At 40.4% G+C, this 15,000-nt stretch overlaps 1 protein-coding gene across 1 annotated transcript in view; it reads right to left on the bottom strand.

The window, feature by feature from the left end:
• The window catches only part of eif4e2rs1 (eukaryotic translation initiation factor 4E family member 2 related sequence 1), an 11,520-nt gene extending 4,399 nt beyond the window's left edge, over positions 1-7,121 (bottom strand). Inside the window, exons 1-4 of the mRNA XM_082145986.1 lie at positions 6,924-7,121; positions 6,305-6,404; positions 398-532; positions 186-290 (exon numbers count right to left, since the gene is read on the bottom strand). Coding sequence (XP_082002112.1) covers positions 186-290; positions 398-532; positions 6,305-6,404; positions 6,924-6,940 — 357 coding nt within the window. The 5' untranslated portion in view covers positions 6,941-7,121. The remainder of the gene's footprint in view (positions 1-185; positions 291-397; positions 533-6,304; positions 6,405-6,923) is intronic.
• Between the last annotated feature and the right edge of the window lie 7,879 nt (positions 7,122-15,000).

Below are 15,000 nucleotides of genomic sequence, written 5' to 3'. Positions count from 1 at the left end.
GTCACACACACACAGGCATACAGTCACACACACACACACACACACACAGTCATACAGTCACACACACAGTCATAGTCACACACAGGCATACAGTCACACACACAGTCATAGTCACACACAGTCACACACACACAGGCATACAGTCACACACACAGTCATGGTCACACACAGTCACACACACACACCTCCCACATGGGCTTGATTCCCTCCTTGAACAGGTGGAAGTCGCTGTGTCCCGTCAGGTCTCCGGGTCGCACCAGATGACTGTAGAACTTCCAGAACTGCTCCACCTGAATCGAGAGAGTGAACATGAAACACACACAGCAGTGATGAAGCTGAGGATGAGTGAGTGTGTGTGTGTGTGTGTGTGTGTGTGTGTGTGTGTGTGTGTGTGTACCGACGCCACAGTGCCCATCTGCCGGATGTTCTGCTCGTAGCTCTGAGTGTTGGCGGGTCTGCTGGGCGTGCGGCGCGAGTACCAGAAGGTGTAGTTATACTGCAGCGGGTGTTCACCTGGAGCCGGAGTCACCGTCTGAACACACACAGTGGCAAAAATCAATTAACATGTTGCTAACATGATGCTTATATAAAAGGTTATCGTTTAGCTACATAACGCAAACAGATATTTTTAAAGTATATTTGATACCCAAATCTATTTTATTTGTGTTCCATGCAGATATTTTATATTTACATTTTTGAACTAAGTTCCATTTTTATTTATTTATTATAAAGTCATAAGATTTCTATCATTGTTTGTGACATTTGGCAAAGCAAATTATTTGAAAGAAACAACGTGTCTGTCACTTTAAGAGTTGCACAGATCCAAAATAGTTGCACACGCCTGCAACACTGAAACCAGCGCGCGAGTCATTTTAAGAGCCATACTTACCACCTAATTTCATGTTTATACATTTGTTTATTTAAATATCAGAATGTTGTTCTATTGTCAATAGTGTTTATTTCTCCGAGTGTGCGCCCTCTATAGGTGAGAGGGGGAAGATGTATGAAGGATAGGCCACCGCTGACAGGAGGGGGCGCTGGTGCAACAAACCTGCAAGCGGCATAAAAGTTGTTTGTTTTGTTTTATGTTACAATGCATCTTTTTTTTTTTTTGAATAACCTTCAGTTATTTGTGTGGAACACCAACACGCCTCTCTGGATCTATTTATGGTACTAATCACAGCATCACACATATCTCCCACAGCTTTGTTTTCACCACTATAGTCATAATGCTCACAAAGCAATCGAGATTTAAAGTTTACAACAAGTATCCGATTCCTGACCCCAAGTAATGTGAAGATCAAAGAATTTCACACACTTGTAAAAATGCTCTTTATTTGAATGAGTGGGTGGCTCTTAAAAGAGCCGTTGTTGCTGCCCTCATCAGGACGATCGATGGCTTCTTCATCTTCATCTCCGGAGCTCCTCCTGCAGGGCTTCCCGGAGGTTGCTCAGCAAGCGCTGGTTCCCCTCAGGGCTCAGGTGGACCCCGTCTCTGCACAGATGGAGCAAGCCGATGTTTGTGTGGCGAAAGCATCTCATCTGTCTATCAGCCAAGAAGCCGGACATCGCCCCGTTGATCCAGCGCCGGCTGCGCTCCACGCTGTAGCCCGTCCTGCCTAGGGCTGGGTACCGAACTTCGATACTTTTATGGTATCGAAAAAAATACTCCAATTCTATGAGTATCGAAAAATTCTTTATCTTTCGGTGCCAAATTTCGGTTCCATCTGAGCGCGTAAGCGCAAGCTTATCTGTCCTCTCTGCATATTGACAAAGAGCGGAGCTCCGACCCACACACACACGGAGAGGTGCGGACGGATTAAACTGTTTGCAGTTTTGCTGAAGTCACAGAGAGTCACGGTTGGTCTCAAGTGTGGTAACAGTTTTTTAAAACTTCACGCAGACAGCGTTTGCTGCGATATGATATTAATTTAATGGCGAGCAGAAAGCGGTCGCGGTGCTGTTGACGTTACACTTCCTCTTACTAAACAAGCAGCCACAATGGTGTTTTCTCTCCCCTGATGACTGACTGACAGGCAGTCATTTTATTAATGTTAGGCTATGTCTACATTAATCCGGATACATTTGAAAACGGCGTTTTCGTTTATAAACGCTCTCCGTCCACACTAGCGTTTTCAGGCGTTTTCGGACGTTTCAGTGTGGATGAGAAACTTTTGAGAAACGCCTGAAAACGCTTAATTCACCTAACTGCGCATGTGTTAATCCCCACCAAAGATCACTGATATGATTCAGATGGAAAAATAAATAATGAAGTTATCGCGCAATTCGTCTGACAGGATAATTTTATTTAGTAAAATATCTCACCATTCACTGATGCGGTCCAGGTCGCACGCAGTCACCGTATGTTTGGTCTAAAACGCAACTGCTCTCATGTATTGCCGCGTTTTCAAATGTATCCACTATGGAGTGCGTTTTCAAAAAAGCTTCATTTTCATTAATAAAAACGCCGTCTCCGTGTGGACGGAAGGCCAAAACGGAGAGAAAAATATACGTTTTGTGGACATGCTAAGTGAGTAGTTTTACCAGATTTTTTATTTTATTTTGATAACTGTTTTGATTCACAATTAAGGTGGAAAATAAAAGCTTTGTGTTTAATGTATTTTTGTTGACGTTGAAATTAATTTTAAAACATATGGTATCGAAAAAAGTATCGTTAGGAATCGGTATCGAAACTGAGGTATCGAAATTGGCACCGGATCGAAAAATTCTGAACGATGCCCAGCCCTAGTCCTGCCCCTCTGACCTTCCCAGCGCAACCGCGGCAGGATATCAGAGAATATCAACCTGGCTCTGGGAAACAGCCGGAAGCACTCGGACAGGTCGCGCTTCATTTCCCGGAGGAAACACAGGCGGTCGCGGCCCTCCCGACACAAGCTGTCCCCGCCGAGGTGGACGATGATGACGTCAGGCTCGGGAGCTGAGATCCTGAGGAAGCGCAGAGCTGGGAGAAGATGCTCCCAGAGAGTGCTGTCGGAGACCCAGCTGATCTCGCAGTGAAGACCGAGGTCCGGGTCCAGGCGCTGGTCACAGATGTGTGTGTGCAGTCTGTGGATGATGGAGTCGCCCACGATCCAGACCCGTGGCTCCACCTCGAGGAAGAGTGAGGGTTTATGTTTCTGCGGCAGGTGCCCACTCTCAGAGCCCAAACTCCCTTCACAGCTTATTTAAACGTAAGCTTTTAAACCATCGGTACCATCTGTGAATATATGTACACCAACACTGTTCGTAAAAAATAACATTACAATGTCCAGAAATCAATTTCAATAGTGCATTGGGTTGAATTTGTCGTTTAATGAGATCTAGGCGTCTTCGATCCAGAAGTCGGCCACTGAACGCGCACATCTGGCTGATTATTACTGCTTAAAACGGCCAATTATTGTTGTGTACTAATCGGTCGCACCGGGAAAAACATTAGTTCTATAGACTGCCAAAAGTTATTACATATTAAGGAGAAGAGTGCAAAACCTGAGGAACGAAGGCGTTTGAGGTCGAGAGAGGCACAGCATCAGCTCATATGTGAGTGAAGGACTTCTGTACGCTCACACTGAAGGGTACCAGGAAATGTACAGTGGGGAGAACAAGTATTTGAAGAAGTCTGTAATGTTTATCATAGGTACTCTTCAACTGTGAGAGACAGAATCTAAAACAAAAATCCAGAAAATCACATTGTATGATTTTTAAATAATTAATTTGCATTTTATTGCATGACATAAGTATTTGATCACCTACCAACCAGTAAGAATTCCGGCTCTCACAGACCTGTTAGTTTTTCTTTAAGAAGCCCTCCTGTTCTCCACTCATTACCTGTATTAACTGCACCTGTTTGAACTCGTTACCTGTATAAAAGACACCAGTCCACACACTCAATCAAACAGACTCCAACCTCTCCACAATGGCCAAGACCAGAGAGCTGTGTAAGGACATCAGGGATAAAACTGTAGACCTGCACAAGGCTGGGATGGGCTACAGGACAATAGGCAAGCAGCTTGGTGAGAAGGCAACAACTGTTGGCGCAATTATTAGACAATGGAAGAAGTTCAAGATGACAGTCAATCTCCCTCGGTCTGGGGCACCATGCAAGATCTCACCCCGTGGGGCATCAATGATCATGAGGAAGGTGAGGGATCAGCCCAGAACTACACGGCAGGTCAATGACCTGAAGAGAGCTGGGACCACAGTCTCAAAGAAAACCATTAGTAACACACTACGCCGTCATGGATTAAAATCCTGCAGCGCACGCAAGGTCCCCCTGCTCAAGCCAGCGCATGTCCAGGCCCGTCTGAAGTTTGCCAATGACCATCTGGATGATCCAGAGGAGGAATGGGAGAAGGTCATGTGGTCTGATGAGACAAAAATAGAGCTTTTTGGTCTAAACTCCACTCGCCGTGTTTGGAGGAAGAAGAAGGATGAGTACAACCCCAAGAACACCATCCCAACCGTGAAGCATGGGGGTGGAAACATCATTCTTTGGGATGCTTTTCAGCAAAGTGGACAGGACGACTGCACCGTATTGAGGGGAGGATGGATGGGGCCATATATCGCGAGATCTTGGCCAACAACCTCCGTCCCTCAGTAAGAGCATTGAAGATGGGTCATGACTGGGTCTTCCAGCATGACAACGACACGAAACACACAGCCAGGGCAACTAAGCAGTGGCTCCGTAAGAAGCATCTCAAGGTCCTGGGGTGGCCTAGCCAGTCTCCAGACCTGAACCCAATAGAAAATCTTTGGAGGAGCTGAAAGTCCGTATTGCCCAGCGACAGCCCCGAAACCTGAAGGATCTGGAGAAGGTCTGTATGGAGGAGTGGGCCAGAATCCCTGCTGCAGTGTGTGCAAACCTGGTCAAGAACTACAGGAAACATATGATCTCTGTCATTGCAAACAAAGGTTTCTGTACCAAATAGTGTCACCGTCCCGTTGCCCATATACATTTAGAACAATAATATCTTAGTAAAAACCTAAAGTAATATTGACAAACTATATATCATTTGAAAGCTTACAATCTCTAGTTTTCATATTTGGTGGCTGTTTTTTTAAAATAAATTACAGAGGAGCAGTAATTTATCAATTTGCAACAAGAATATTTCATATTCATTAGGCGTGTTTAGGCCTTTATTTTGAAATAGAAATAAACATGAAAAATCATGAAAGATTGGTAGAAACCTCAGTTTGTTTTCATGCCAAGAGTTCAAAAGATAACACCAATTAAAATGTATGAGAAAAAAAGGTCTGAAAATGTTTTGAATATAAAGAAAAATATTATGGATTCTCGATTTGTGATGCGGCAGGTTGAAATCAAATCAAATACTGCCAAAACACCCATACTCTATTTCTGAATAGGATGTATACTTCATAAATTGTATGAAATTATGGAAATACATGGTTCAGATCACTCAAAACATATATGAAAATTATATATGGCCTTTATATGGTCAATAGGAAGCTGGCTGTCCATCTAGTGAAAAAGTTTGGTACTGCGCCCAAATAAAATCTCACTGAAAGCTCATTTTTTGAGATATCAACCTAAAATTTGGAACACAACTTTAGATTTTTGGCTTTAATTTTCTAGCAGTTTTAGAGTAAAATATATTTTGTAATATATATATATATATATTTTATATAAAATATAAATAATTATATTTTTATATTGTACATTTTCATAAACTCAAACTTATATAACTTTTTTTCTGTTTCACTTTCATAATTTATTTCACTTCTACAATAATCTGGCAAATGTCTTCTTAAAAACAAGATCAACCATAGGTCTATATTCCAAAGCATTCTTGAATTACAACCATTTAAGATTGTATAGTGATTTTTTTTGTCTATGTGAAAAAGGGGGGGGGGGGGGGGGGGGTGTGACAGTTAAAGGGTTAAGTTCTGCTTTACTGATGTATCAAATACTAATGTCATGCAATAAAATGCAAATTAATTACTTAAAAATCATACAATGTGATTTTCTGGATTTTTGTTTTAGATTCTGTCACTCACAGTTGAAGAGTAACTATGATAAACATGACAGACTTCTACATGCTTTATAAGTGGGAAAACCTGCAAAATCAGCAGTGTATCAAATACTTGTTCTCCACACTGTACATTCCAGTGCGAGCATGTGTGTGTGTGTGTGTGTGTGTGTGTGTGTGTGTGGGTGTGTGTGTGTGTGTGTGTGTGTGTGTGTGTGTGTGGGTGTGTGTGTGTGTGTGTGTGTGTGTGTGTGTGGGTGTGTGTGTGTGTGGGTGTGTGTGTGTGTGTGTGTGTGTGTGTGTGTGTGTGTCAGTCTCACCTTGCGCTTGATGTTGTTGTTGTTGTTGTTTATTGATCCTCCATCGGTGTCATTGATCTCCTTCATCTCCTCCTGCTCGCCACAGTCTTCCTCCTTCAGGCTACAAATAAAACATTTACTGTTAATTAATTCAATTAGAATTTAATTACAATCAGACTGAAATCATTATTGGACTATATTTAATAATGTTAATCAACTACAGCCTAATAGTTGTAACAATAATAGACAATAATAATAAATAATGTCTTAAAGGCTACTTGTAAGTTGATTTGGTGATGAGTTTTCATAACACATTATGTTTATTTGTATATTATATACATTTAAACATATCAATATACAAATTGCCTCTCACAATTTGGCCAAAAAATGACTTAGGCAATTATGCTATGAGGCTAACAATATAAATAAATCTAAACAGATATATCTATAAATAAAAACACGTTTATCGTTTGTTTACTGTCATTACTTTATAAACTAAAGCTATTTTACAGTATGAATTTATTTTCATATTATGTGTTTAATGTCAATAAACCGGTGAATCTGTGTATGTAACGTCAGCTGTTCATATGTTAGTAAGTTAAAAGGTTAATGGTCAATTAGCCGTTAGCCGCTAACTTACTGTTCAAACTGATTCATTCCGCTTAGTCTTTCTTCCTTCTTCTTCCAATAAACGCGTGTATAAATCTGCGTTATAATAGTTATGATAACAATAATAATAATATAACACAATCACAAGCTAGTGTCTTTCATTCAAGCAGCAGAGAAACTCAAGCATGCTACACTGAAGCAAACACTCTCACTGCACATGCGCGGAACTCATACGGCATCCGAGAGACAACAAACACAACGGGACGAATCGCGTTTTACCGAAGCTACAAGAGAAATGTCCAGAACTTTAGCTAATCTTCTGGCAAGTTATGAAGTTATGAACAAAAGTTCCTCCTGTATGGTTAATAGAACGTTTTTTAAAAGTTATCTGGTCTTTAATAATGCTCTCTAACTGTTAGCATATTCTTTTCTGAAATGTTTTGATTGGACGTTCGTTTTTATAAATGTTTCTACTTGTTTCAGAACATTCTAAAGTAACGTTCCCATGATGTTTGAAGAATGATCCCTTAACGTTCACATCACCAAGAAAAAAAAAACTACATTTTGAACTTTCTTTTTAATAGCTAAGCATCATCAACACTGAAGCCGGCTGCTCAGAGCTCACGCCCTTCAGCCGCAGAAACAGCAGAGTGGCTTCACATTCATTGCAAAGGAGACCCGGTCAAGGGTCAGTACATGAAGGGTGGAGAGACAGGTGGAGGACGTGGGGTTTTTGGAGTTACTGCTCTAAAGTGATATCTGAGTCTGTCTGGAGGTCAGTTGGTGTTTCTATGCTGGAAGGACCTTGTTTTTTCCTATTTTCTTTTTAGTAGTGGAAGTTATAATAATATTAGATTAGTGTTGAGATAAGGAAGTGATATTGGAGGCCTATGGCTTCAGGGAGTGGAAGGGATGATGATGAGGATGGTGGGTGGCATACGGTGGTTAAGGAAAAGGGGGGTTCTAAGAGGGAGGCATCGAGTGAAAGACCTGAAATGTCAGGAGATGAAGGAAATAAAGTTAGGAGAACAGGAAGTTCTGAGGAGTTAGTTGTGCTGTTTAAAGTCAAGGGAGCTAATCAAGGAGATGCAGGATTCAGAGCAATTAATCCATTAAAGGTTACTAATGCTTTGGAGAGTCAGATAGGCAAGGATTTTCAGGCCAAGATATTATACAATGGAATGTTAAGAGTTTGTTGCAAAAATAAGAAACAGTATGATGATGCTAGAGGTGTGGGGAAGTTGGTGGTTAAGGTGGAGACTTTGGTCCCAAGAGGAAGCAAACAGGGTGTCAAGGGAATAGTATATGGAATGTTTGCTGGCTTATCTGAGAAGGAAATCTTAGAAAATGTTAAGGGAGCCCAAGTAACTGATGTGGTAAGATTTAAGCGTAGAGATGGAGCTGGGGATCCGCCCATCATGTTAACGTTTAAAGATGGTGTATTGCCACAGAGAGTGTTTCTAGGAAGTATGGCATATTATGTGAGGGAGTACATTAAACCACCGTTGCGCTGCTATAATTGTCAGAAGTTTGGGCATGTTGCTGGATCGTGTCGGGGCAAAAGAAAGTGTGCAAAGTGTGGTGGAGATCATATAATACAAAATTGTAAGGCAGAGACTCCTAAGTGCCCTAACTGTGATGGGGTTCATGCAGCAGGGTTTCACGGTTGTGTGCACTTTGTCCAAGCTAAGCGGGTGCAGGTTGTGAGGGATCAGAACAAGGTAACATATGCAGAGGCGGTTCAAAGAGTGGCTAGAGAAAGCGGAAATGGAAGTTCTGTTGAAAGAGAGGTACTAGGATGCCAGGTCCCTATGTCCAATCTACCATCTGTACCTTCATCTGACACGATCATCTTTAGTAAGGAGTCATTTTTGTCTTTTGTTTCTGATGTGTTGGTGGGAACTAAGAAAGCAGCTAACCGGTCGGATGTCATTAGGTTAGTGGTGGGTGCAGCCGAAAGGTATCTGAGTATAAAGCAGTTGCCAGAAAAGTTACATCAATACATGATGAAGAGTCAGTGTATAAACAGGTCACAGTTGTCGAAGGCTAGCAGTATGGAGGACGTTAGTGAGGTGGATGATGAGGATCCTCATTAATATTTTAATGTGGTATATTCTTCAATGGAACGCCCGGAGTCTGATTGGAAATGGTCAGGAGTTAAAAAGGTTTGTAGATGATTTTAAAGAAGTACCAGCTTTGATATGTATCCAGGAGACATGGCTAAAGCCCTGTCTAGATTTTGTAATTCCAGGTTATGAATGTTTGAGATTAGACAGGCTTGATAGATCAGGCGGGGGTTGTGCAACCTTTGTTAAGAATGGGTTGCAGTATAGGAAGGTTGACATTAATTCTAATATTGAGTGTTTGGCTGTGGAGGTTTGGAGTAGTATCAGTTCTATCACTGTGATAAACTATTATAACCCCTGTCAACCTTTGGTATTGTTAGATTTTGATGAGATAATGGAGAAGGTAAGGTGTCCTGTTATATGGGTCGGGGATTTTAATGCGCACAATCCAATATGGGGGAGTGATCACAGGGATAGAAATGGTATTATAGTAGAAGAATTTTTAGATAAGTATGAGTTGGCAGTGTTAAATGACGGAAGACCAACTAGATATAATATTGGGAGAAATACCTACAGCCATATAGATTTATCAATTGCCTCATCAAACTTAGCTAGAATTGGTGAGTGGGATGTTATAGATTCATATACATTAGGTAGTGATCATTATCCAATTTTATGTAGGTTTGGTAGGGATTTGAGAAGAGAAGTGGAAAAGAATGTCCCTAGATATAACTTTTCTCAGGCCAGATGGGATAAATACCAGGAGAAAGCTCAAAGCTTAGTAGGAAATGTTGATAGTGAGGGTTCTGTAGATAACTGGAATACTTCAATTAGTCTCATGATACATGAGGCAGCTTGCTATACTATACCTGTGAAGCAGGAACCTAGGTCACGTATGCTGGTTCCTTGGTGGAATAAAGAATGTGATGAAGCTGTAAGGAGTAGGAATAAAGCATATAGAAGGTTAAGAAAGTATCCAATGTTGGTTAATGCAATAGAGTACAAACGTCTGAGGGCAATAGCAAGACGAGTTATAAAAGATGCAAAAAGAAATAGTTGGAGGAAGTTTTGTGGTACGTTAGGTCCTGATACACCAGTAAGGCATTTGTGGTCAGCGGTACGTAGAATGTCAGGGATATATAAAAGAAGATTGATACCAGTGTTACAGAAGGGTGAGGTGGTAGCAGTTTCCAATAAGGAAAAAGCAGACATGTTTGTTGAGAGTTTTCAAGCTGTGCATAGATCAGAGAGAATGGGGGTTGAGAGGTGTAGGAAGAGGGATGAATTGATGGAAGTTAATCAGTGGAAGTTAGAGAGGAGTTTAGAAAATGAAAATCCTATTAATTTGTTCTTTTCTTTAAAAGAATTAAAGGATGCAATTATGTCTGGAGCAAATACTACCCCGGGGAGAGATAGGCTGTCTTATGAGTTATTTAAATATCTGGATGATTTTGTACTTGAAGAAATCTTAGCTTTGTTTAATACTGTGTGGGCAGAGGGTCATTTGCCCAAGGAGTGGAAACATGCAGTTGTGGTCCCTGTTTTGAAACCAGGGAAAGAGGCATCTGACCCTAACTCATACCGTCCTATAGCACTCACAGCAGTGACCTGTAAGATTATGGAGAGGATGGTAACTAACAGATTGGTATATTTTTTAGAAACTAGAGGACAATTTGTTGATGTTCAGAATGGTTTTAGAAATGGAAGATCTACAATGGAGTCAGTTGCAGTTTTGGATCAAGATATTAAAAGGGCATTTAGCAATAAGGAAATAGTAGTGAGTGTATTTCTGGATATTGAGAAGGCTTATGATTCTTTGTGGAAGGAGGGATTGATGATTAAAATTTTTGACATGGGAGTTAGGGGACGAATGTTTAATTGGATAAAGGAATTTTTAATGAAAAGAACAATTCAAGTAAAGGTTGGTAGTGTTAGTTCAAAGACTGTGGACATAGAGAATGGAACCCCACAGGGAAGTGTAATAAGTCCAGTCTTATTTAATATAATGATTAATGATATCTTTGGTAAAATAGAGAGAGGATTTGGGTTATCTTTATTTGCAGATGATGGGGCCGTTTGGAAAAGAGGGCGTAATGTAGAGTTTGTTTTAAAACAGATACAAAGAGTGTTAGTATCTGTAGAGGAATGGGGAAATACATGGGGCTTCAAAATCTCTGCTTCTAAGACTAAATATATGATATTTGGTTTTAAAAGAAAGTTACCTAAAATAGGGCTACATATGTATGGGTCTCCATTGGAGAAGGTAAATTTTTTTAAATTTTTGGGTATTTGGTTTGAAGAGCGTATGACTTGGGCTGTGCATGTAGGTAAAATTGTGTTAAAGTGTGAAAAAGTTTTGAATGTGATGAGAAGTCTGGCTGGGTGTGAGTGGGGGGCTAATAGGGAGACAATGATGCTAATTTTTCAGGCTATGATCAGATCTGCTCTTGATTATGGGTGCTTTGTATATGGATCTGCTTCCAAAACTGTTCTGGCTAGGTTGGATGTGTTGCAGGCAAGAGCTTTGAGGCTTTGCTGTGGGGCCTTCAGAGCTACCCCAGTACCTGCCCTGCTCATTGAAATGGGAGAAATGCCCTTATGGTTAAGACGCATTAAGCTAGGGTTACAGTACTGGGTAAAACTTAGTGGGTGTAATCATACATTCCCAGCAAGGTGTCTGTTGCAAGAGGTTTCTGGAGATAATAGATACAATAATTTTTTTGTCATAATAAATAAGTGGGCAGGGAAGATGAGCATGGATCAGGGAGGTATTGTAGAAAACACAAATTGGTTACCTATGCCCTATTGGGTGCTGCCTGAAATGTGTGTTGAGTTTGGTTTTCTTCAGGAAAAAAATAAATGTGAGGTGGCACCAAAAATAGAGGAATATCTTAATTCAATCAGTGAGAGCACTATGATTATTTTTACAGATGGATCTAGAGATCTAGTTAGTGGGAAAGCTGGATTTGGGGTATATGTGGAACTGTTAGGGTTGGAAATTGGTCGACGTATTTCTAATGGAAGTTCTGTTCTTACTGCTGAGTTAATGGCAATTTTATGGGCTCTATGGTGGATTGAGGAAGTAAAACCTAGAGAAGTAATTATTTGCTCTGATTCTGCAGCTGCTCTAGAAAATTTAAAAGTAGGAAAATCTAAAGCTCGTCCTGACATTGTATTTGACATCTTGAATGTGTTTTTTAGAATTAGGTTTGATTCTAACATCAGTTTTTGCTGGGTTCCCGGGCATGCTGGGGTGAGGGGGAATGTGCGGGTAGATAAAATAGCAAAGGAGAGCTTAGGAAGAGAAGTAGATGTCCATGTATTATTAGGGAGGGTGGAACTGAGGGAACAAATTAAAGAGGGTTTAATAAATGAATGGCAGAGAGGGTGGGAAAAGGAAATTAGGGGTAGACACTACTTTTCCATACAACCTAAAGTTAGGAAAAGACGTTCATTTAACATTTTGTCACGTAGGGACTCAGTTAAAATGTGTAGATTGAGGTTGGGGCACTGTGGGTTAAATTATTCTTTGTGCATTGTAGGAAAGCATGTTTCTGGCTTGTGTGAATGTGGGAGTCTTGAGACAGTAGGGCATGTTTTCCTGGAATGCAGAAAGTATAGGGCAGAAAGAAATATATTCTTTATTAAACTGACAGGACTTGGAGTTAAGGCTTTTTCTCTTTTATCTTTGTTTGGTCACAGTGATGAGCATAAACTGATCTCCAAGGCAGTTCTTCAGTTCTTGCATGATACAGGACTGTATGTAAGAATTTAAGTCAAACCCTGACCTGTGGAGGGCAGTAATACGCTCAGCAGCGTCTACACTGCCGGAATCCTATATAAGAAGAAGAAGAAGAACACTGAAGCCACGTGACCGGAACTCTTCATATCTCCAGTGAAACAGAACCGAACAGAACTAACTCTATACGGAACACACACTGACAACCAGTTTCATTGTTTTCACACAATATGGATTCAATAAGCACATTTCCCAAAACCCATGAACACTTTGCCATCAGCAAAACACTTTATATTTGCAGCACATTTTCCGAGTGCTGACACACACACACACACACACACACACACACACAAGCGATGTTCAGGTTTATGATTCTGTAAATCGAGTTGTTGTGGTGCTGGTGAATGTTAGTACAGATCCACACGCTGCATGTCTCAGTTCTGGGAACACTGGTATAAGTGTCTTTTAAAAACGAGTCATTTGTAACTTTGTGTTGTGTATTTTGTGTTGTTTTTTCTTTTGTATTTGTATTATCTTTTATTTTATTTTATTTTTTTATGGATGGACCATGAGTGAAATAAAGATACTACTACACACACACTTTCAAAACAGACAAAAGCTCATTCACCTCAGGGTGACGATGGCGAACTCTACAGGATTATAGTGAAATATAAAATACTAACAGGATATTTACAATAAAATTAAACAACAATTATTCCAAACACAAGTAATTGTAAGTTCAGCTGAAAGCCGACCCAGGTGTGTGTAAGTGTGTGTGTATGATATATATATGTATAGAGAGAGAGAGAGTGTGTGTGTGTGTGTGTGTGTGTGTGTGTGATAGAGAAAGAGAGTGTGTGTGTGATAGAGAAAGAGAAAGAGAGAGTGTGTGTGTGTGTGTGAGATAGAGAAAGAGAGTGTGTGTGTGATAGAGAAAGAGAGAGTGTGTGTGTGTGTGAGATAGAGAAAGAGAGAGAGTGTGTGTGTGTGTGTGTGTGTGTGTGTGTGTGTGTGTGTGTGTGTGTGTGTGTGTGTGTGTGTGTGTGTGTGTGTGTGTGTGTGTGTGTGTGTGTGTGTGTGTGTGTGTGTGTGTGTGTGTGTGTGTGTGTGTGTGTGTGTGTGTGTGTGTGTGTGTGTGTGTGTGTGTGTGTGTGTGTGTGTGTGTGTGTGTGTGTGTGTGTGTGTGTGTGTGTGTGTGTGTGTGTGTGTGTGTGTGTGTGTGTGTGTGTGTGTGTGTGTGTGTGTGTGTGTGTGTGTGTGTGTGTGTGTGTGTGTGTGTGTGTGTGTGTGTGTGTGTGTGTGTGTGTGTGTGTGGAAACAGGAAGTGTCTCTGCTGTGTATTTCCTGTGTGTGACCTGTATTGTTGTTGAGGTCAGTGTGTTGATGGTGACGGATGAGACATATGAGTGTGTGTGTGTGTTTATGACTTTATTAACTAACACGTGTGTCATTAATACAGATCCTGCTCACACCAGCGAGACACAGATCTGGTGTTTATTGTTTGTAGGTCAAAGGTCAAACATGTCTACAGTATCAGGGTTTTGGACACACACACACACACACACACACACACACACACACACACACACACACACACACACACACACACACACACACTGCGGAAGCTTTTAATCCTGTTCTGTAGGGAAACAAACGTTGTGAGTCGACGGCAGCTGAGAAAACACACTCATGTTCAGCGCTGACTCTCAGAGGCTCATCAACGCTGCGGTTATGATCAGAAATACAGTAAAAACAGTGAAATATTATTACAATGTAAATCATCTGTTCTCTATGTGAATATCTAGTAAAGTGTAATTTATTCCTGTGATCAAAGCTGAATGTTCAGCATCATTACTCCAGTCTTCAGTGTCACATGATCCTTCACAAATCACTCTAATATGATGATCTGATGATCAAGAAACATTTATGATTATTATCAGTGTTGGAAACAGTTCATATTTTTATGGAAACTGTCTTACTTTTTTTGATGAATAGAAAGTTCAAAAGAACAGCATTTATTTGAAACAGAATATTTTGTTACACTAGAAAAAAATTGTCTAATCAAAATAAAGTGAGTTTTTGCTTAAAACAAGCAAAATAATCTTAACTCAAACAGAAACAACTTTATTTTTCTGACTCCATTGGCAGATCATTTTGCCTGTTTTAAGCAAAAACTCACTTCATTTTTATTTATTTCCCCAGAAAACAAGACTTATCTTATATCATTTTACTACTTTAGTAAATGCATCTTGATTTTAGAAATGTTTGATATTTGGACTAGAAACAAGATAAAAATACTGAGT

Source organism: Leuciscus leuciscus (genome assembly GCF_965113295.1).
Source record: "Leuciscus leuciscus genome assembly, chromosome: 18".
Taxonomy (NCBI): domain Eukaryota; kingdom Metazoa; phylum Chordata; class Actinopteri; order Cypriniformes; family Leuciscidae; genus Leuciscus; species Leuciscus leuciscus.
This window is presented reverse-complemented; position numbering and strand designations above follow the sequence as displayed.